Source organism: Lissotriton vulgaris, chromosome 6 (assembly GCF_964263255.1).
Source record: "Lissotriton vulgaris chromosome 6, aLisVul1.2, whole genome shotgun sequence".
Taxonomy (NCBI): domain Eukaryota; kingdom Metazoa; phylum Chordata; class Amphibia; order Caudata; family Salamandridae; genus Lissotriton; species Lissotriton vulgaris.
In genome coordinates, this window is record NC_141694.1 from 1352992375 (window position 1) to 1353013520 (window position 21146).

General features: G+C 44.2%; 1 protein-coding gene across 1 annotated transcript in view; it reads right to left on the reverse strand.

Annotated features, from left to right (window-relative positions):
• Positions 1 to 21146, reverse strand: part of RYR2 (ryanodine receptor 2) — a 3481211-nt gene that overhangs the window by 1431130 nt on the left and 2028935 nt on the right. Inside the window, exon 56 of the mRNA XM_086925791.1 lies at positions 3679 to 3816. Coding sequence (XP_086781917.1) covers positions 3679 to 3816 — 138 coding nt within the window. The remainder of the gene's footprint in view (positions 1 to 3678; positions 3817 to 21146) is intronic.

Genomic DNA, 21146 nt, shown 5'->3' on the forward strand with positions numbered 1-21146 from the left:
AGTTCTGACAGCCTTTCTATGTCGGAAATGCCACCACAGAAAGGCTGTGTGAACCCTACACTGTAATCACTTGGACGTAAAGAGCCGCCCTTAGGATTACTGGCTGCATTCCAACTGGCGGACGGAAAGCCCATCGGAAGCCAGTCGGAGTGACAGTTCGCATTCCTTTCCGACCAACTCCTTCATAATGGGTCGGTCGGAAAGCAATCTGACCAGTATATTACAATGCAGTCGGAATGGCTCCGACCATCGGTCAGAGCCGTTCCGACCGCATCATAATTAGGCTCTTATTATACACACAATTCTATTCTACATTAACATTGCTATGGTGGACAGAGCTTTTTTATTGATCACGCTAGTCCTTTCTATAAATAATACTCATGGGCAGGCCCTCATATGTCCCCATGTGTCTACACTCTCCTACTTATTTCTTAATATTTTTGATCATACCTTTTTTCCATGTTTTTTCATTGGCGTGATTTATATTCCTTTCTTGTACCCCTATTCTGCAACCAATTTTCTTTAGAAAAAAATGTCATTCTACCTAAAATAAGCTTCCCAGTTTGGTGCCCCCTTTGCAACCTAAGTTAAAGCACATACAATGTACACAGTGTTCCTGACTTCACCAAAGTGGCAGCCAAATATAACAGTGGTGGGTTCTAAGGGGGTCATTACAATGGCAGACGGCCTGCCACCACCAGCAGTGTGGTGGCGGCTCTTTCGCCATTGGAAAGCAATTCCCCCCCCCCCCGCTACATTACGATGGCGGGGGGAATCTGACCGCGACTGTGGCAAGCGCAAAGATCGCCCGCCACAGGCAATCATTACGATTGCCTGGCAGGGCGGTCAGCCTCAGTAAAATGGTGGCTGTGCCTAGCAGGCACAGCCCGCCAGATTAGGACCTTGGCTGGTAAACCGCCTTTAAGAGGCTGGCAGGGATTGGTTTTGGGGGCCTGTTGCGGGCCCCCCTTGTTTTGGGGGGAGGTGGCTGTGCACTATTTCCCTGCACTGAGTTGCAGGCACCTCGTGTTGCCTGCCACAAAGTGCAGGGAAAGTTATTACGTGCATTTTTACAATTGCGGTGGTTGCAGCAGACAGCAGCACCCACTGCAATGGTTCACATGCAAGATGTGACCGCCATAGGTCGGTCGCGTTGTAATTTCACGTGCGGGACTGCCACCATACAGGCGGCCGGTCCCACTCACTACCTCAATGGCCGGTGGACCCACGTTCGCCCACCATCGTAATGGCTTCTAAGTTACTTAATTACTTTAATCTAATTTCTTTCCTGGGTATGGCTCCCGGTGGCAGTCATTATTCTGAATATTGGATTCGAAAGTTGGTTATTCACTTCCCTGATGTCAAAGCAATCAAAATCTGGCTTCAGAAACCACTGCTGTGGTTGGCTATAAACTGCCACTATGGCCAGGTTTCCGGCAACCCTATGGAAGTGGTGGAAAGACAGTTGATGGTCTGCCTGCTTTCTTCTGAATCTCTTGTGTCTCAAAAAGGGTGGGGGGGTGTGAGTGCAGAACTACGACTAACAAAGGAATGCAGTACATGCAAGAAGCATATTTCACAGAGCTGCTATCAGCACAGTACCTGCTTTCCACCGCTGCATTGTGGGTTAAGTGTTCAGCTTTGGGTAAGAGGGGGTAATGCTCACAGGATGGTTGGGGAGGGTGCAGGAAGCTAGATATTGCTATGAATAACGGGGAGATGGCTGGTGTATCACAGAGGGGTATTGAGGATGGTGGCAGGATGTAATTTTTTTATTTAGGTTTTGACTTTGGGCACAGTTTGATAGGAGATACTATTGAAGGAGGTGTGAGAGGGTACAAGATGCCAAGGATTATCGTTTTAGATCAGATGGGTTCTGACTGCAGTTATGTTCAAAATCTTGAGGTCCAGTTAGTGATAGGGGGACTGAAGCAGGTGAGGCCTTCTGATACATGTCTTTAGCATGACTTCCTTACAACTGCCGTAACCTGACCATTTTTTCATTGATTTTACATATATTCTTTTACTTTCCTTTGTTTTTGCATATCCTTTTACGGATGTGATGCCTAGTTTTGCTCTTTGTGTGAAACGCACATCTGTGTTCCAAGAAGAAGACACCCACCATGCTTGGATTTAGTGCCTGAACAGAGCAGCCGAGGCAGTAAGTATGAAGCGTTTTGCAGACAGATTGAAGCCAGGCATTAAATGCATGTAACATGTTTATCAAAAGGAAAATAAATATCAAAGGCCTGTATGATAAATTAAAAACCTGTCAACCTGCTGTGCTTGAGAAGCATACATACCGACCAACATGAACTTAAAAACACTAATTCCCCACTATTACCACCAGATTAAATCTAGAAAACATGCATCAGGATTCTGGGACCACTGTCATGATGACGACATCAAACGCGTCTACCCTGTTGAGGTTTAAAAGTACAATGTTCTTATAGGAAACTGATGAGCTGATTACAAATTTACCTACAGTGATAATATATGCAATACACGTCAAACTAGGTTAAGTTTATCCTGGAAAACTGACACTATGAAAAACAAGTGATTGGTATGAGAATAATGTCTAGGGGGCAGTGGTACAAAACGAAAATAGATCACATAACGGAGGGCCCATTAGCTACAATTGCTAATTAAAGATGAGCTGTTGACAGAAAATGATTATGTATTTTGCAGTGAATCATGGGTGGAAATGAAATAAAAGTCTAAAAACCATGAAACACGAACCCAATTATAAACTAACAGAGATTTGATGAATCTTCATTAAAAAGTAGGAAATGAAAGGTAGAAAGAGAACACCATAAAGAAAACAATGTGATGGTAGTCTACCTTATATCTCTATCATAGCTCTTGAAAGGAGAAAGTCACTACCAGATATTGTCATGAGGAACTCAGGATGAATTGTAGAGAAACAGGAGTGGGCAAATCAGGTCAAGGACAAAGGAATGGAAGTGGAAGAGTAGGAGAGAAGATAAAGCAAAACAATAAGATAACAGCTGTTTTAAAACTCATCGGGTGGCAGTGGAGAACGAGGCATAGATGTGACATGTATGGAAAGATGGAAGTGTGTTTGAGGGCTCTTTTGCCATAGAGACAAAGAGACAGAAGTAGAGAAGGGATGAAGACACAGAGGAAGAAGAGAAAAGAATAACGGAGACAAGAAGAAAGGAAGGACCTTGGCTATAAAGACAATGAGGGCATAGGGAACTATTGGAAGAAAGAGGTTTATTCCAGCTGTCACCACCTGAATAAAGAGAATAATCTGAGGACGCATTTAAATGAAGGGCCACGTGTTAGTTTGATTTCATGAACTTAAAAAATGTCATCAAATTGGCAATGTCTTCAAACAGGTTTGTTACTTGTCTTATGAGCCCGGCATTCATAGATCTTTTCTGTTTTACATCACATCAAAGTATTTTAGAACTTGACATACCATCATGTACACATTACATTATTTAAAATTAATGATCCCAACAAACCTAGTAGTGGGACATATGTGTATTTCAACGTTTGACCAATACGTTTGCCAAGCCCCAGAATCAGCTGTATCAAAAAGGGACATTTCAAATATTTACTGAGTCCTGAGTTAAACTGAAGTAGAAAAGCTGAATAAGCATCATATTTTAATAATGAGTACATCAAAATGTTCCTTACAAGACCACTCACCTGACTTGACTGAGATATGCGACGTGTCCGATTGTACAAGGCCATGCTGTCTCCTTCCCGTGTTCTTTCAATGCTCCATCCCCAAGCTAGCATGGTTTTCAAAGACTCCTTGATTGGCCAGCGATAGATCTCCTTTTCCTAAAAGAAGAGCATGCATTGTAGTTATACTCCTTTGATCAGGCACGAATATTTTCTCAACGTTAAAATACTGCAGACATTGACTTCTCATAAATATGAACAGGTCATTTGAACACAGATAGCAAAACCAATGGTATCTGCTGACATATCTGATCTCAATAATTACTAGGGTTTAGGCACACTTCCTAATCAAACAGTCCTCTATTTAAGTATAGAAGAACTATTTAGGAATCAAAGTCACGATCTACAGCCATGTAACACAAAAAGGAGTGGAAAGATATTTCAGGTTCCTAACGACCAATTTACATGTTGTTATGACTCTGCTTTGGAATTCAAAACAAATGTGTTTGCAATGCTGTCAATATATTCATTCGAACTATTTAAGCACAGCAGTTGAGCAACATTTTGAAGCCTCTGATTGCTGTATTGTTCAATCACGTCTCACAGCAAAAGGTAATTATCGTAAAAGGGTACTACCTGCCAAATACCCAATTAGAAATATAGTGGAAAGAGATTTACTTAGTTGAGGTTTGTACCATATTTTCCCAGATTGTTAGCTGCAATGATCATAATAGGCAGTATTCACACAACTGTACTCATCAAAAATATAACTTTACATCTGATGAGCAGAATTTATGATTTGTGTAATATTTGTTCTAAGGACCTAGAGAAATGCATGGAGAGCAAAACAATGCGTGAGCATAAAACTAGGGCTAGGGGGGGAGGAGCCTAGCTCGCGACCGCGATGGCCGCCTGATTCCTCGGCTCCGCTGACCCTGTAGCTGTCCTCCCGGTTTCCGCACTATCCTGCCTTCAACCAGTGTACTGCGTTACAGCAGCGGAACCGGGAGGCGAGCCTGATCTCGCCGGTGTGTTTTGCTCCTCGATCCCGGCAGCAGAAGCTCTGGGACGCCTTCCCCCTCCGGACGCCGCATAGAGCAGCCTGGGTCTTTGTTTGCGGAGGCGGCCGGCCCTGATGGTGAAGACGGCCGCCATTGTGAGACGGACGGTGCTGGTTCCCATCTTTCGCCGGCGGCGCTTGCTTTTCCGCGACCCCGCTGCCTTTGATCCTGGGCACCGCCGCTACCGGCGCAACAAAGTAACTGGTATTCAGCCCCGGGACGGCCCCTCCGCTACATTGTTTCCCTTGGCGCCGTAGTCAGCGCCATCTTTCTGCCTTGGATTCTACAGCAGTGAGCCCGGGCTGCCGGTGCGACGAGTGCATCGGCCAGCACCACTTCACGACTGCGCCGGAATGGGGGAGGCAGCCCCAGCACCCCCAGTCTGTTTTCACCGCAACTCGACCCGGCAGGGGACTCGTCTGCTCGCTGAGGGTGAGGAAGTGCGACCAGTGGGACTGCCTCTCGTCTGCCATGCTCTGGCTCGGGTGGGGGTTGCGTCCCTGCCCTTTGAGGCGCCTTTGTCACTTGGAGAAGTTCTGAGCGCCCTGGCCGACCTCAGGTCCGCCATGCGTACTGTTACCAGGGAATTGGTGGCCCAGATGGATGCCACCCTGCTTGCTGCTCCCCAGTCTGTCCACGTGCGGGACACTGCGCCACATCCTACAGCTGCAATTCATGGCTCCCTCGCCAACGTCGCCACTGACCCACTGCGGTCACGAGACCCGGTCATTGCTGGGGTGCGAGCGGCAGCACCCCCCAAGGAGCGCAAACTCTCTGAGGTGGTGAACTGGCCTGAGCGACGCCGCGAGACACCACGCTTGGGGGCTTACTTGAGGACTCATGGCGGACCTCCGTTTTCTATCCTGGAACGGCCACTACCGGGTGGACCAGCTGCCCTTTGTGAACCATCATGGGACTATGGATCCTTTGCTACGATTGCGGACCACCTGACTGCGTTTTGGATGGCCTTTGGTGTTCGTCCCCTTATTCAGCCGTGGTCCCTTTCTCTGCTCCCATTTTTCAAGAGGACTACCGTGCAGCTGGGTTGTGCAGTACCACCGCCTCGCAGGGGACAGGGTTGAGGCGCCCCCTCCTGTATCAGGACTGTTTCCCGTTTTTGGACTGCTGGATTGCTGATGGACTGCCGGGGGTATTGAGTATTGGTATTGTACGGGTCTTGGGGTCGGGGTAAGGGCGGCCAGGGAACTGTTTTGCTTGTGTTGGATACATTTCACTGGCCCTCCTCCGGTCTTATGTGACTTGCACTCTTTCTTCTTTTTCCCTTTTTCCTCTTTTCTTTTTCTCCTCTACTTTCTCTTCTCTTACTATATTTCGGGTTCTGGGGTGACAAGCACTCTGCTAGGGGGGGGGTAGGCCGTAGCCTCTGCATGTGTGTAGGGTGGGGGGGGTAAGTTTTAGTTCATGTTTATTTCTATGGTGCCTTCTTGTTATTACTTAACTTCTTCTTTCTAGGTCTGTGTTAGGCGTACTGGGGGATGGGTGGTGGCGTGGAGTTCACTGTGCTGTTGTGTCTTCTTTGGGCTTGAGTATAATTTGTGACCATCCTCTGGCTGGAACTTGCATGTTGCGAACTGCACTGACTGGTGACGATATCTATTGGCGAGTTCCACCTACATGGACCTAATTTCTCTTTCTTATTTGTATAAGTACGGAACAGCAGACCTGACCTTAATTGTTGCGCTGAAAAACTTTAAAACTAACCTTCACTGATTCTGGGACACGGTAATATGGTAACTACAGTGTAACCTTATCAATGCTTGCTTGCAATGAGAGATATTACTGTGCCGCCGTAAAGTTGCATAGATGCTTAAATGTTTCGCGGCCGGCCGGAAGGTTGTAGGCCCGTATTTGTCCTGATTTGATGCACAATAAAGGTTTTCAAAAATCTTAAAAAAAAAAAAACTAGGGCTAGGCGATGGACTCCGCAGAGCTCACGTAGCGCAGAAAACTTCGTTTTGCGTAGTCAGCGTTGTTTTTTCCCCGATCGTGCTCGCGAACGGTAAGTTCGCGAGTATGACCTGCCTCTAGGGTAGAATTACTACCCGAGCGGCAGGAAGGCCAGCGCGAACGACGGTTTGCACTACGCACCGCCACTTGCGGAACTAAGCAGAGTTCTGTGTAGCAAAACTCAACGAACTACAAAAGATACATTGTATTGTGAATCAATTATAGAAATGGTATTCACCAATTATTGGCATGCGAGACCAATGGCAATTGACATGATCACTATTATTGAGAGTAGGCATTACATTTTAAAGGTACAACTGATAAACTGTTCCAAATGTATGTTTTGGTACACACTCAAAAATCTAGTTTAGAAGTGGCTAATTATATAATGCGGTTGCACCTCAAAACTGGAGAAAGTTCTGTAAGTAACCAGGACACAGCAGCAGGTAAAAAGATGGAGGTGATGATTCCCAAGATTATATTCATTATGCTGCAAGAGACTTGAAACATAGGCTTTGTCTCTATATGGAGGTACAAATACTGTAGTTTGAAAACCAACAAGTGGGGGTGATCTAGTGATTTTAGTCAAAGTGGAGGCAAACACAATAGCAACTAAAAATTATGTTTGTAGTTAATTTATTTTATAATGCAATGTACTTATGGTTTTTGTTTAAAATGAAGCTATGCTGTATGATCTTCAACTTTGTTACATTTTAGCCCTAACCCACCAATTGTATACACTTTCCTCAATATTTATTGTTCTGGAGTAGTAAATGTCACCCCGTTCCATTGATGCGTACATTAGTCAATCCCATTCCCTTTGTATTACTCACTTTTTCAGTTTTTGCTACAAGGGAGTTACAATTGTAAATATCTACCATCAAATGATGCCCTTTCCTTTACATTTGTAGGGCTGGGTTTAGAATAGGAAATCTTAACAATAATTTATATGTTTTCCCAATATTTGCGGACTGGAGTACCAAAATGAAATCTCGCCCGTTCCCTTCTGCACTTGCAAAAAAGCCAGATTATTGAGTAGAAACATCCACTGCTATGATGTAGTTTTATGTTTGGGTGACATAGAATAGTAAATCCCACTCCTTTTTATCAATGCACTTTCATAAACTTTAGTTGGGTTGACTCCGAAATAGTAAATCTCAACCATTGTATTTATGAGCGTTCCCAAAATTGTGCTGAATTGGAAACACTACTAAATCGTATTCGTCTAACAAATGAACTTTCCACAATATTTGTGAGACTAGAAATAGAAGTGTACATCTAAACTCATTTAACGTGAGCATTTTATTCAATTATTATTAGACTGAAGTAAGATTAGTTATTCACGCTACTTCAATGTATTCATTTAACCCAGTGTTTGTTGGACTGGAGTATGAATAGTAAATTACCCCTCCACCCAGATTTCTGCATTTTCACCAAGCAGAGCAGTTACAATAGTAAATCTCTCTTTTTCATTTATACATTTTGCCCAGTTTTGGCTGGATTGGAGTTAAAATAGTAAATCTCATACCTCCTGTTTTATGCACTTTCCCCAAAGTTTGTAATGCTGGATCTAAAGTAGATCTAAAGTAGTTATTCTCTCCCCCAATCGTTATAGTTTAATTTGTTTTTGTGATTTTATTGTTGTAGTTTGAATTTTATAAATATTTGAAGTTGATTATATTTACGAGAAAATTGTAACAAGGGGGAGAAAGAGATAGTATTTTCTTCTATTTATTAGGAATTGTATATTCCTATATTGTTAGCAATTTTCAGTTTTAACCCGTTAAGCGCGCGCAAACATTCCGCCCCAGTGCAGACGTTCGATTGCGCTAACGGGATTCGGACGTCCAACGGTCGTGCGCAGCACTAGCGAGGTAGTGCATGCGACGACCGTTGGACGTTTGAAGCACGGAACGGGTTAATGTTATAAATGTGTACATTTGATGTTATTTATATTTTATGGCAAATAAAATACAGATATAAATGTCTCTCTATACACCTTCTCATACCTTTGCTCCTTCCTGAACATTTTCGGGATGATCCATCAAGCGCAGGTGGAGGAAAAGAGGGATCACATAATACTCCACCCCATGCAATGTCCATAGGACATATTTGACAACGATACAGAAAAAACAGCTGAACACAATTACACCAAGTTTGCCCTAATTTAGATGTTGGCGGATGGGTTACTCCGTCACAATGGTGATGGATATCCTGTCCACCAAAATATAAATCCCATAATAACCTATGGGAGTAGCCCGTCTGCCGAAAACTAAATCAGGCCCTATATCCTTACCCAGAAAGCATGTCCGGTGTAAATCTGTTCAGCCATTTTCGAGAATTTAAGGTTGAAATACGATGGGAGACCTGCGTGAACGCAAATGAAACAGCATTCCTATAGGTCTCAAGGGCTGTTTTCATGGCCAATCCATTTGATACAGCCATACCTAATGATCCTGTTGTACAAAAAGTTTTATTTTTTCACGCCAGTCCCTCGGTACTTTCATGGGAGCATTAAACAGTTCCCAAGGGACCCAGAAAGACCTCCTAGGTATTCCCAATTAACTCATGCAGGAACGGCACAGACCCTCAGTACTATTGCTGGAGCCTGAAAAAATATGGGGTGGGGGGAGTCTGTGGCCTGTTGGCTACTCATTTGTGATTGGGGGCCTGGAGAGGGTTGGGCGCAGGCTCAGCGGCCAACCTGCAATTGTGTACGAATGAAGGCTATGCACAAATGGAGGCTGGCTGGCAATAAGATCTTACTATACGTAAAAAGAAAATCATAGAAATTTGCAGAAGAAAAAAGATGAAAGTGGAGCTATATGTAAGTAAGGTAAGAAGATTTTAGCTTACCTTTAAAAAATCTTACCAAAAATGGTTAACATAAAGTTATATGTAGATCTTCTAATGACAAAAAAAGTTTTAAAACCAGAAGAAAACAGAATTTTACTAGTTATATGTAACTGACGTAGGTATATCTTGCACCAATATATTGCACGCCTTATGACCTCGCTTATTATATCTCTAATGACATCTGAAATCTATGGCGGTGCAAAATGGATAAAATTTTCTGGAAAAAGAATCTCATCCACAACAGTTTCTTACTCAAACATTTCGGGGTGATCTGTCAAGTCAGGCCGATAAAAAGTGGGAGCTCCCAAAATGCGTTTTCCTCATGCAATATTCCATAGGAAATATTCCATAGGAAAATTGAACAGCGATACTGTAAAAATGGCTGAACGAAATTACACCAAATTTGGCAGAAGGCTAGATCTTAATCCAGGGTGCTTTTTGTGGTTCTGTGGAAATATGTTCCGTAGTTTTTGAGAAATTAAGGTTCAAAATGTATGTACATTTCATGTCATGGAGGATCTTCTGACTTGATGGATAAGATGCAATCTGATTGGCGGCCACAACATCATCAAAGATGTTGTAGCAGCCAATTTAAGACTTGAGGACTCAGTCTACTGTCTGGAAAAAAGATAATAAAACATATAGGGGGCAGGGACACCCTGAAACCCTTTGTCGGAGGCCGGGTTCAGGCCAAAAACAGTTTTATTTTTATGGGACCGCATATCTGTGGATCCATGGTCCTGTCAACAAAAAAAAAGGGTGGGCTAGTGCTCTTTTCTGTTTTAATCCCCCGGGTGAGCTAGAGCCAGGGGGTAGCCTCTTTATTATTTTAAGGGATAGGCGCATACAACCCCCTATCTGAGTCATTACATGGCCCCCAAGACCCCATCCTCAGGGGTCTCAACAAATAGAAAGTTGCAGTGGATGCCCCGGTCCCATCCGGGACAACCACAGTAATTAGAGGGTTTGAGGCCAAAGGAGGAGCCCCAGGGCCCCTGCATCCTCATCAACTCCCCTGTCTGCACCCATCCTGGGTGTGGTGGGAGCTGGTGTAGCGTGGCTAACATACATTCTTCATTTTAGATTCAACTTCTTAGGTTGATATCACTTTCTTGTTGTTCTCTTTGCCACACTTTTCTGCTAACAGTCCCCTGGGTCTTTCAAATACTCGGGGATGGAAGCTGTGCGCCCCCTTGATTAAAAAGATATCCGCTCATTGGAGTCTCTGCTGCCTTCAAAAGGGTCAGTGGGGGAAGCATGCATAAGCATTGAATGGTCTTATATGAATAATTAGCCACACAATATCCTGGGGGGCACTACCTTTCACCGCCTATCATATATGCTGCCAAATTTTCTTGGCTTCACTTCAGGACCACTGTAATATCTGTCTTAATTGTGTTGCCTGATAATATATCCATAATTTGTGGCAATGCCATTCCCCACTGCATTTGACTGCAATGCAAGAGTCTAAACTGCGTTATTACAGACCCAGCACCCTTCCACACATAGGGGCGGAATAGGATGTCATTACGAAACTGTCCAAAACGAATTGGTTGCTGGCGCGGGGCCGAGAGGCCCAAGGACTTGGCCGTAGCCCTGGAGTCCTTAAAGCGCTCAAGCGCGTGGTCTGCCTTGTCGCCAAAAAGGCGACGGCCATCAAACGACATGTTCATCAGAGTGTTTTGGACATCTGCCGAGAAGTTGGCGGACCTCAACCAGGCGTGGTGTCTAACCACCACCGTCGTTGCCATCGCTCTACCTAGTGAGTCGGTGGTATCCAGCCCACACCGGATGGAGTATTTTGCTGCATCCCGACCTTCCACAAGGGTTGGCCGAGTTTGGCCCGTACCTCCAACGGACACTCTGGCAGCACTTCCGCAACTGTCTCCCACAGAGAGTGGGTGTAGCGGCCCAAGAGGCATGCGGTGTTGGAAGACCGCAGTCCCAGACTAAGGGAGGAGAAGATCTTTTTCCCGTACTGTTCGTACCTCTTGGATTCCCTGTCCGGCAAAGCCGACGGGAAAGCGGTCTGGGAATTGGAGGCCTGAATTACCAGACTCTCGGGGGTGGGGTGAGTGGACTGGAAACATGGGTCGCCCGGGGCCGGGCGGTGGCGTCTGGCCACGTTCCTATCTACGGGCGAACCTGTAGCGGGCCTGGACCAAGTGCCCAAAAGAACGTCGGTCAAGGCCTCATTAAAAGGCAGCAGAGGCTCGGCCGAGCTTGACTGCGGTTTAAGGACCTCAGTGAGGAGGTCAGTCCTCATGGCCGCGACGGGGAGCTCAAGGCCCAAGGCCTTGGCAGCCCTCATCAACACCCAACTATAGTTTGCCCCCTCCTCCGAAGCCACGGTAGGAGGGGAGACAAAACCAGTGTCTGGAGAGGTGTCCAGGCCACTGGCCTCTCCAAGGTCTCCTGCCCAGTCCTCTTGAGACTGACACTCCATGGTCAGAGGGTCCTCAGACCCCTCCCAATCCTCCTCATCACCCATCTCCTGGTACTCAGGGTTTTCAATCAATGGGGCCGGTTCGTAGAAGTGAAAATCTCCAAACGGCGTAGAAAGTGGCGCCCAGCGGCGCCGTTCCGACGGCGGAACCGGAGCAAAGAAGGCATTGGGGCTGGTGCCGCCCGAGGACGGCACCGGAGGTGACACCATACGGACCGATGCTGGGGGGGGTCGTAAGGTCCACCGGTGATGATCCAGAACCCGAAGAAGGTCCAATGGGGTCCTGCGACACCGGGCCCGAAGGCGCTGGCGGCGCCGGGACCGCTTGACCTTGCGGCGCCGGGCATGAAGGCGCCGGCGGTGTCGGGACCGTGGGGCCTTGCGGAGGAGGAGAAAGGGACCTCATGGCCATGAGGAAGCACTCGATCTCCTCCGGCGTCGCGTCTCGCCCAGGGACCGGAGGGTGTGGGGCGGGTCGCGACGCCCGCGACTCCGAAGGAGCCGAGTGGGCGGTGTCACCCGATCCTCCATGATCTGCAGAGTGAAGTGAGTAAGCTGATATTCTATTAAATGTTTGGGTATTGTTGAAAGACGTTGGCTATTCTGAATAGCTATAAGGCTGTATCTCCAAAATGTACATGCTTTGTGTTAATATTTGTATGTCTCTAGACTGGAAGGTATTACACAAGTGTTACTTGAATATTACACTAAACATTGTCGGTCAAAAGATAAATCCAATAAGGAGATATAAAGTGACTCTATTAGGGATTTGGATCTGTCACACCTAACGAAAAAGAAGGATTTATCTGTATGAATAGCTCCAGCTCACAAGGCCTAGCATTGGTTTCATTAAAAAAATGTTAAAGTCGCTGGTCTGGGCGGTATACCTTTTTTTGATCACTAAACCCAATTTCTATCTTCAATATTCTAAAAAATGTGTGTGGTTCATAGAGGTTTCACCTATTTCCTGTAAGAGTTGGTGATTAGTATGTTTCTTTTTTTTTTTAAATCAGTAAGAGTCCTACTTCTATTGGCTCCTGCTGAATTTCAACACCAAGATCTTTGAGAGGATATTGGCGACTAGGATGGCTGATGTGGTGGGCCACATTAAAAAATCCAATCCATGAGAGTTTTATTCAGGGTGGAAGTTGTGGAAAAACAGAGACAAGCTCTAATATATATAAATCTTGCAAAGGCATTCAAATTGCTTCTCATTCGTAATGCTGGTCACTGCAGAGAAAACCTTCAGCTAGGATGATCAAAACTATTGTGGGCTGTTTGAAGAGCTCTCCATTTCCATCCAGGTTTTTAGGGTAATATACGCCATGTGTCAGAGATTCCATTTGCTCTGTTTTTGTGCCTGAAAATTAATTTCTCTCGCTATGATTCAAAGTACCATCCATCAGGGATGCTTCTTTCCCCTCTGCTCTTTGCCTTCTATTTGGCACCAAAAACTCGGAGATTCAAAAGTATTTCCTGCATTTCATCATTGAGAATGGAAGAGAATATATTAAGATAAAGTTTACAATAATTACCTGCTAATTATATCAATTATGCACAAAATGCTCACGCCTCACCAAATATCTCAGACACCTTCAACTCTTCGATGTCACACAGTCTAGTTTCAGATCCAACCACAGCACAGAAACACACTTTGTCAAGAAAACAGATGACACATTTGCATGATCCTGAACAGAGGAGCCACAGTTGTCCTAATCTTCCTGGAATTCTCCGCAGCCTTTGATATGGTCTCCACCCATCCTCACCCAATGCCTTAACGAGATTGAAATCCAAGGAAACACTTTTTCCTGACTGGGAGGACCCAGCCAGCCAGCCTTCTTTTGACAGCTGCAAACTCATTGGTGGAGTACCACAAGGACCATCACTCAGCTCTGTCCTCTTCCACGTATGCATGATCCCCCTAGCAAGCATCATCCACATCCATAACATTGATTCCTTTTGTTGGACCAACACACAACTCATACCCTATCTCTCGGACAAAACTTCCAACACACCAAATAAATTCACCACCTGAGTGATGCAGATGGGGTGAAAACCGGCTGCAGCAATCTTAAAAATGACAAGATAGAAGTTGTGATCTTTGGAAAAAATGCCTCACTGATGGACCCCATCTGGTGGCCAGCTGAACTAAAACGCCCCGCCTTCCCACCCATGCTAAGAACCTCAGGATCATCATCATCAGCAAACTCAACATGACAGACCAAATACACATATGAGCACAGTACAAACTCCTCCCTCACATTTCAAAGCACTACACAACACTGGCCCCGCCTATCTCAATGGCTGAATTACAGTTTGTTTAACAAATATCAACATCTACATTTACGAGTCATTGGCTGAGTCAATTTTACAAGTACTGTTTCTCTTACAGAATCGGCTTGTTCAGATTCATTCTTTTGTATGGGACAGTCAAGATATCCATAGCCCTAGAAAGAAGCTATTCAGTCCATTTTATAAGGTCTGTCCTTTTACTTTGTTTTTCTCCCCCTCAATTCTCCCCTCAATTCCACACAAGTGGAGAAGTGTGGTTCACTGGTTAGAGGAGGCAGACCTGGAAGCAGAGGTCAGCCCGGGACCTGGGTTCAATTCCCGGCTCGGCGGGGTCTTGAGTCCTAAAATGTCCATGGACTCGACAATTCTCGCTCCGGTGCCTACTCGATTCACGGGTTCACACTCTGCGACTCTGGGCAATAGCTTGCTTAATCTCCACAACGGCCCCTCGCGGCGGGATGCCTGGCTTTCATCTTGCTGATACCCTGCCGGGGTTATCTCACAGGGGAATACCAGGACGGGTTCCCTAAGCAAGCGCTTAGAAACCGCTCGGTGATTTGCGCTATATAAATTCCTGTACATTTACATTTACATTTACACCACTGAATTGAGAAAAAGGTATCAGATTGCTCCCCCTTGTGGAGGATGGTGTGAACAAAATGCCAAGCCTCGGCATGTCCTCTTTGGACTGTATATTATTATCACATCCCCTATGGATGGAATTTGTAATCAGTAGGGTTTCATTTACCAAATAACTTTCCATGTACGAGTGGCAGCTCTCATCTTGTCTATTGAACATACACACGGGTGATTAGATTTATGCTTGCTACCCATTGGTCTAATAACACAGCATTTCTTTTTACTTGTCAAAGATGGACAAATTAGTGTATGCATTCCTCTAGACCTATTCTTTTCATCAATCTGGCTTCCATAGTTTGGTTAATACATCATCAGCAAGCACCTCAAAAACGTTTATAGGGTTAGGCGAAATATTCCATTCTGCCGGCATATTTGGCAGAATTTTAGTGACTAACGGTGAGTTCCAGCCAAATTCCACCAATTGCCACATGGCAGAATTTTTTCTCACACATGGCCCCAGGATGGTAAGTTGGTGTGCACGAGTGAGATTTGCCATCCACTACTGTGATTTCTGGTCAGTAGGAGGACCGTTAGGGAGATTATTCTAATGCAGGTAGTCCAAAGTATTGGGTAGGTTGCAGTCAGAAGGCAGCCGTCGAGTAGAAAATCTACCAGAGTGGCAGCCGAATCAGCAAAAGTAGCTGCGCCCTCTGGCGTGCAGCGTGCTGCCAACCATGCTGATTTTTCTGTTCAGAAAGTGCTGCTGGTGCTCAGTCACAGAGCGAGCAGCACAACATGCCAATTTCCATCTTTCAGCATTTTTATGTAACTCTGAGGAATTCCATGCAGTTAAATTCTGTGAGATCTTCCCACCCCTAGACATTAGGTAGGTCATCTTATGATTTGCAGGTCAGTCAATCAGTTCTTTATTCTCATCTATATACAAACTAGGTACTTTTTCTAACTGTGGAAGTGGAGAGGGAACTAGAACTGCCAAATGATTTAGTGAAACTGCTATGTATTTCAAGATATTTTCTGAGTATCAGTATCTCAGCAAGATGAGGTCATTCGCAATATGGATGGGGGAAATGCTAATTTCAAAATAACGAAAAGTTCAGATGAAAGTATGATTTTTTGAGTAGACATATTAATTAGATCTTTAGAGCTGACAGGTAATATGTTAAGATGCACTAAACCCAATAGCCGCATTTATTCTTTCTCTGTCCTAGAAATGTTACTCCCAAATTAACTGGATAGAAATTGTCACAATAAGCTCTCTACCTATGGATGCCTAAAATGTCGTTTATGAGTGACAGATTAACACTAACAATGTCATTACGAGTTTCCTGATAACTATAAAATGCACTGCCGGGACCAGAATTCACAATTCTGACCACTGTGTCCCTCTGACTTAATGAGAACTACAAAGTAAATGCTCGAGAAAGGGGAATAACCTGCTGAACCGGAAATTACCAGGTCTTTTTACATAGGTGTCTCCTGATTCTAGGGAGTTAATTAGCAAGGGCGCAATTTGGGTTGCATGGCGGGCTATAGAATGATGGGATGGAATACTATCCCTAGCGATTGCCAGTGTTTAGACTTATTGCAAACATTGCTCCAATACCCTTTTGTGGGTTTGTGCTATCTGCCGCTATGCCAGGCTGTGAATTAGCTGAAGCACAGCAGTATCTGCTGCCCTCATGAAGCTTGAGGGGTTGATTGGTGGACAGGCAGTGTATCTGCCCAGGCACCTCTTCAGCCTTGACTTTACTGGGTGCAGATCCACACCTTGTAAAACTGGTTCATTGACTAAGCAATTTTGGTTTTAGAAGCATTGGACCACTCATATGTTCCAGAAATGGTTTTTACCATGGGATTACGGCTCTGGGCACCTCATATTAAGGGCCTAAGCGGAGATTTGGTATGAGCTGGGGTTGATGTCACAACAATGACATTAGAGCAATACTATCAAATACTGATTATTATCTCCTTCAGTCTGGTGAGATTGATAGCCGCAACTCTCTAGTAAGGAAGTGGGGCATCAAAATCTTTTTACTTGGAGGGAGGAGGTTTGATTTACAATGAAAACAGTAGTCCTCTTTATGGGTAGGCACATTGGGGAGGCTAGCCTAGGAGCTAAAGATGAATAATATATTGAAATGTTTTATTTATGTCTCAGCGGTGTCCAGTTAAAACCTGTTGGATGGTTTGACTGCACATTTGTCAAGGCATTTAAGCATGGCCAACTCAGTAGTGAAGGTGTAGAGCTCTTCAAGTACGAACTTTCATGAGCTAACTTATGACTCAATTGTTGGTAAGGACAACCATAATATTTGAAATGAAGAGGTTTCTCTAGAGCACCCTGTCAAAAGTAAGAGATTGTGATGTTAGGCCCAGTAGTGAGTAAGATAGCTCTGAATGTTAAGTGTGTGGTTAAGACCCCTGTGTGAACTGCGGGCTTGAATCCCGTCAAGGTTGACTAAACCTTTTTAATACAATGAGTACCAATAATGAACTTGGACAATAAATATAACCTTACAGGCCGATTCTGATGGCTATACCAGTTGTTAAATGCCCTGAGCAGAGTTATAGGTCCGAGGAGCAGGTGAGGGCCTATAAGAAGGCAGAGGGCCTTTAGCAATGGTTGTGGCACGAGGTACAAGGACTAAAAGGTACCCAGTGAGGGTAGAATGTTCTGACTTAAAACAGGAGAAACAAAAATACAAAATAAACAAAGAGGAAGTGTAGAGGTATTGGTGATAGAATCACCCTCCTCGGCTGTATATGTAAACAATTGGATTCTATCAATGTGAACAGGAAAGTGAATTTTATTTTGATATTGTGATTTTATCTAAAAAGGTGAGAAAGGCTATACTTTGCTGATGGCAAAGGCAAGCACTATGTGTTTTTAAAATACCCCTCACACACAATAGGAATCCCTTAGTGTCATGCTTCATCATGGCGGTCTTCCCGTCCCTCTACGGGCCGGGGCGTGATACGACCTACGAGCTACGCGGGAGCACTTTGTTTTTTGACAATAGGCTATGTGTAATGTGAAGGTGGTGTGAGTGATTTGAAAAAGTGTAGGGACTTAAGTGTATAAATATGTGAATTATTAAAAATTCCCTGGCTGGTAGAAAAAATAATTTATTGGCTTCTCTAGCTGGAAATGTTAAAAGGGGGGAGTTGTTGTAGTAGAGCTTATTATGCGTACTACTTGGTCGACATGACATGTTTCATAAGCAGTCCCCTACTGCTTACTCATCAGGACCTATGTTAGTCCCTACTAAATGTACTCAAATAACTATCTAAATAGTATGCCTATTGTCCTAAAATAAAGTAGCAAAAATAGGCTACTCTATTTAGCATGAGGGCTTGAGTAGGCTCTATTCATATGCAAAAATTTAACCTATTGTGGTCTCTAGAAGGAAAAAGAAGAAAAAACACATATGGTCACATAATTGTCGACATATATATCTCTGCACAGAGTAACCATTGGTCACACTTTTGTATTAATCTACCTATGGAGAAACATTGTGATATATTTTTCTCTGTATCTTTCACGTATTTTGCTATGTATTGCCATGATGCAAAAAAAACAAAAAAACGCTATAAAAATTCTTCAAATAGTTCATTGGTATCTGATACACTGTATCTAAAGAAAAACATTCCACAGTCACACGCACACCTCAATACACTCATACTCGGCACCAGAACGAAAAGTGAAATTTATCAGGGAACTGAAGGTAAATTTCTGCCGTTTTTTCGGAACACCTTTAGAAGGTAAGAGAAAAAGCGCTCTGTGTCACTCATACAATGCTGAAAGGGTAAATATGCATACTAGGATAAGAGATCTAGCGTGCCCCATGAGCCAGCATCAAAGGGTTTCCATGCGGTCACTGTAAAAAATAAAGTTACACCGGCGTTTAGACATAGGTTTGACTCTTGATACACAATAGCCATATTTTAAAGACTTCTGGCTGTAGTCCAAACTTACGTCACCGCTGAGGAGTATTCGCCTCAATCCTGCCCCGTGCTGCGCCGAGGATTGTGGAGGCTCGCTGGGAACACTCATATTTATATACCATACCTGCCGTCTTCTACTCGGCGGGTCTGTTGAGTCATCCTCAACGCTAGTCAAATGGCTAAAGCGCTAACAAAAAATGGCCGCCGTGAATGGCGCCATCGTTGGTAAACGGTTGTGTTTAAGTCTTTCTACTGTTTCAATAGTCCTACTCTAGTCTTCCCACATCGGTTAAAAAATAGATGGATAAAAAATAGAAGTGTGAGCCTACACAAATGTTAACAACTACAAATTAAACCACGACTCAAATTTGATGAAACTGCTGCGGTTGTACATTGTTCTGCGAGGAGTAGTTTAATAGATGGGTTTTAGTAAGTGCACCAGTAGGTGAAAGCATGCGTGTAGACCTTCCAGATTCCAAAGTCAGTTTCAAACGAATGGAGGATATGTGCTCAATAGATGGTGATCTGGTGATCTTGTGCATATCTACACATAGAGAGGACGGTCGTCATCTACGGCAGTGCTAACTGAGGTGACATAAATTAGACACACATTTCTGAAAACTTTTGTGCACATACAGTTTATTCATAGAGAGAGGGCAATCGTTCAGTGAGATAGGAGGGCCTCCTTATAACTGTCCCAGGGTATTTCATCATTTAAGCCCACTAGGTTAGTATTGAGGCGGAACACCCATCTCTGTTCTTTTTCCAAAAGGTGTTCCTCTTTTTCCACTTGTTCAATGATGGTCCATGAAATGTCTTCCGGTTTATGTCCTTTCTCTAGAAAGTGTGTCGCCATTTTTGTGCTGATTTTCTTGCACTTGATGGTGCTCTTGTGTTCACCTATTCTAATTTTTATGGCCTTGCTGGTCATGCCGACATATTCCAGTAGACATGGGCATGTGATCAAGTAGACCACGTTGTGACTATTGCATGTTGTGAATCGTCTTTGTTCCCATGTAGTACCATTCCGGAATGTCAGTTTTTTACTTTACTTTGTGAGGCTACAGACTTTGCATTTACCGCACGGGTGGTGGCCTTGGATGAATCCCGGATTCAGGAGGGTAGTGTCATCTCTCTTTGTTTTCGGCCTGGTGTGGACCAACATGTCTTGTATGCTTCTCCCCTTCCAGTGGGAAAACATCGGTTTCAGGATGTCTAGACCGCCACTGTTCAGGATCTTTCAATGTTTATTAACAAATGTTGTTACCTGATTGGAATTCGTATTGTATGTGGTGATACATATTGGTCTTCTGCTCTCCTCTTTAGGTTGTTTATCTTCTAGCAAGCTCTCCCTGCAGTTGTTACGTGCCCTTTTGTACGCTTGGTTTATCATTTTCTCTGGGTACTGGCGTATTTTAAATGTATTGCGTAGATCTCTAGATTGAGATTTGAAGTTTTCAATCTCTGTGCAATTACGCCTCAGGCGGAGAAATTGGCCATAGGGCAGATTGTCCCATAGATGTTTCGGGTGGAAGCTCTGATACATCAGCAAACAATTCTTTGATGTGGTCTTGAAGTGGGTGGTAGTCATCAATCTCCTGTTTTTTGGGAAGATTTTGAGATCTAGAAATACTAGGTTGCTGTTGGAACTGATGCTTGTAAATTTCAGAAAGTAATCTTGTAGGATGAGCCACGTGAGGAATTGTTGTGAAGTTCTTACATCCCCATCCAATATAATGAAGATGTTGTCGATGTACCTTTTTCAGGTCCTTGTGTTCTTTCTGAAGGGATTTCTGCGGTGTAGTATTTTCGTGGTCTCCAGGTGGTGCACGTAGAGACCAGGTACACTGGGAGCAAAGGTGCTCCCCATGCTGGTCCCGTGCTTTTGTAGATAGAGGGTCTCATTGTACTCAAAGAAATTTTCTTTCAATGCCAAGGAGCAACATTCCATCCTACCCAAGGATATGAAATTGATCTAAAACACAACAGCACTTGCGACACCACTAATACCATCTACGCTATCAAATGCCCATGTGGCAAGATATACGTAGGACAGACGGAAAGGAAAATCAAAGTACGGATAACAGAACACAAATCAAATATCCGATTACAAAACCAAAAATCAACTATAGCTAATCATTGGTCTGAAGCAAATCACCAAATCTCCCAACTGAGATTCACGGTATTGGAGACTATACCACAACGCAGCGACATGGACCCCACAAAGCAAAGGTTAAGAGCCGAATTCTTCTGGATCAAGAAATTGAATAGTCTACAGCCATCCGGGATGAATGACCGGATAGAATTTTCATGTTTTCTAT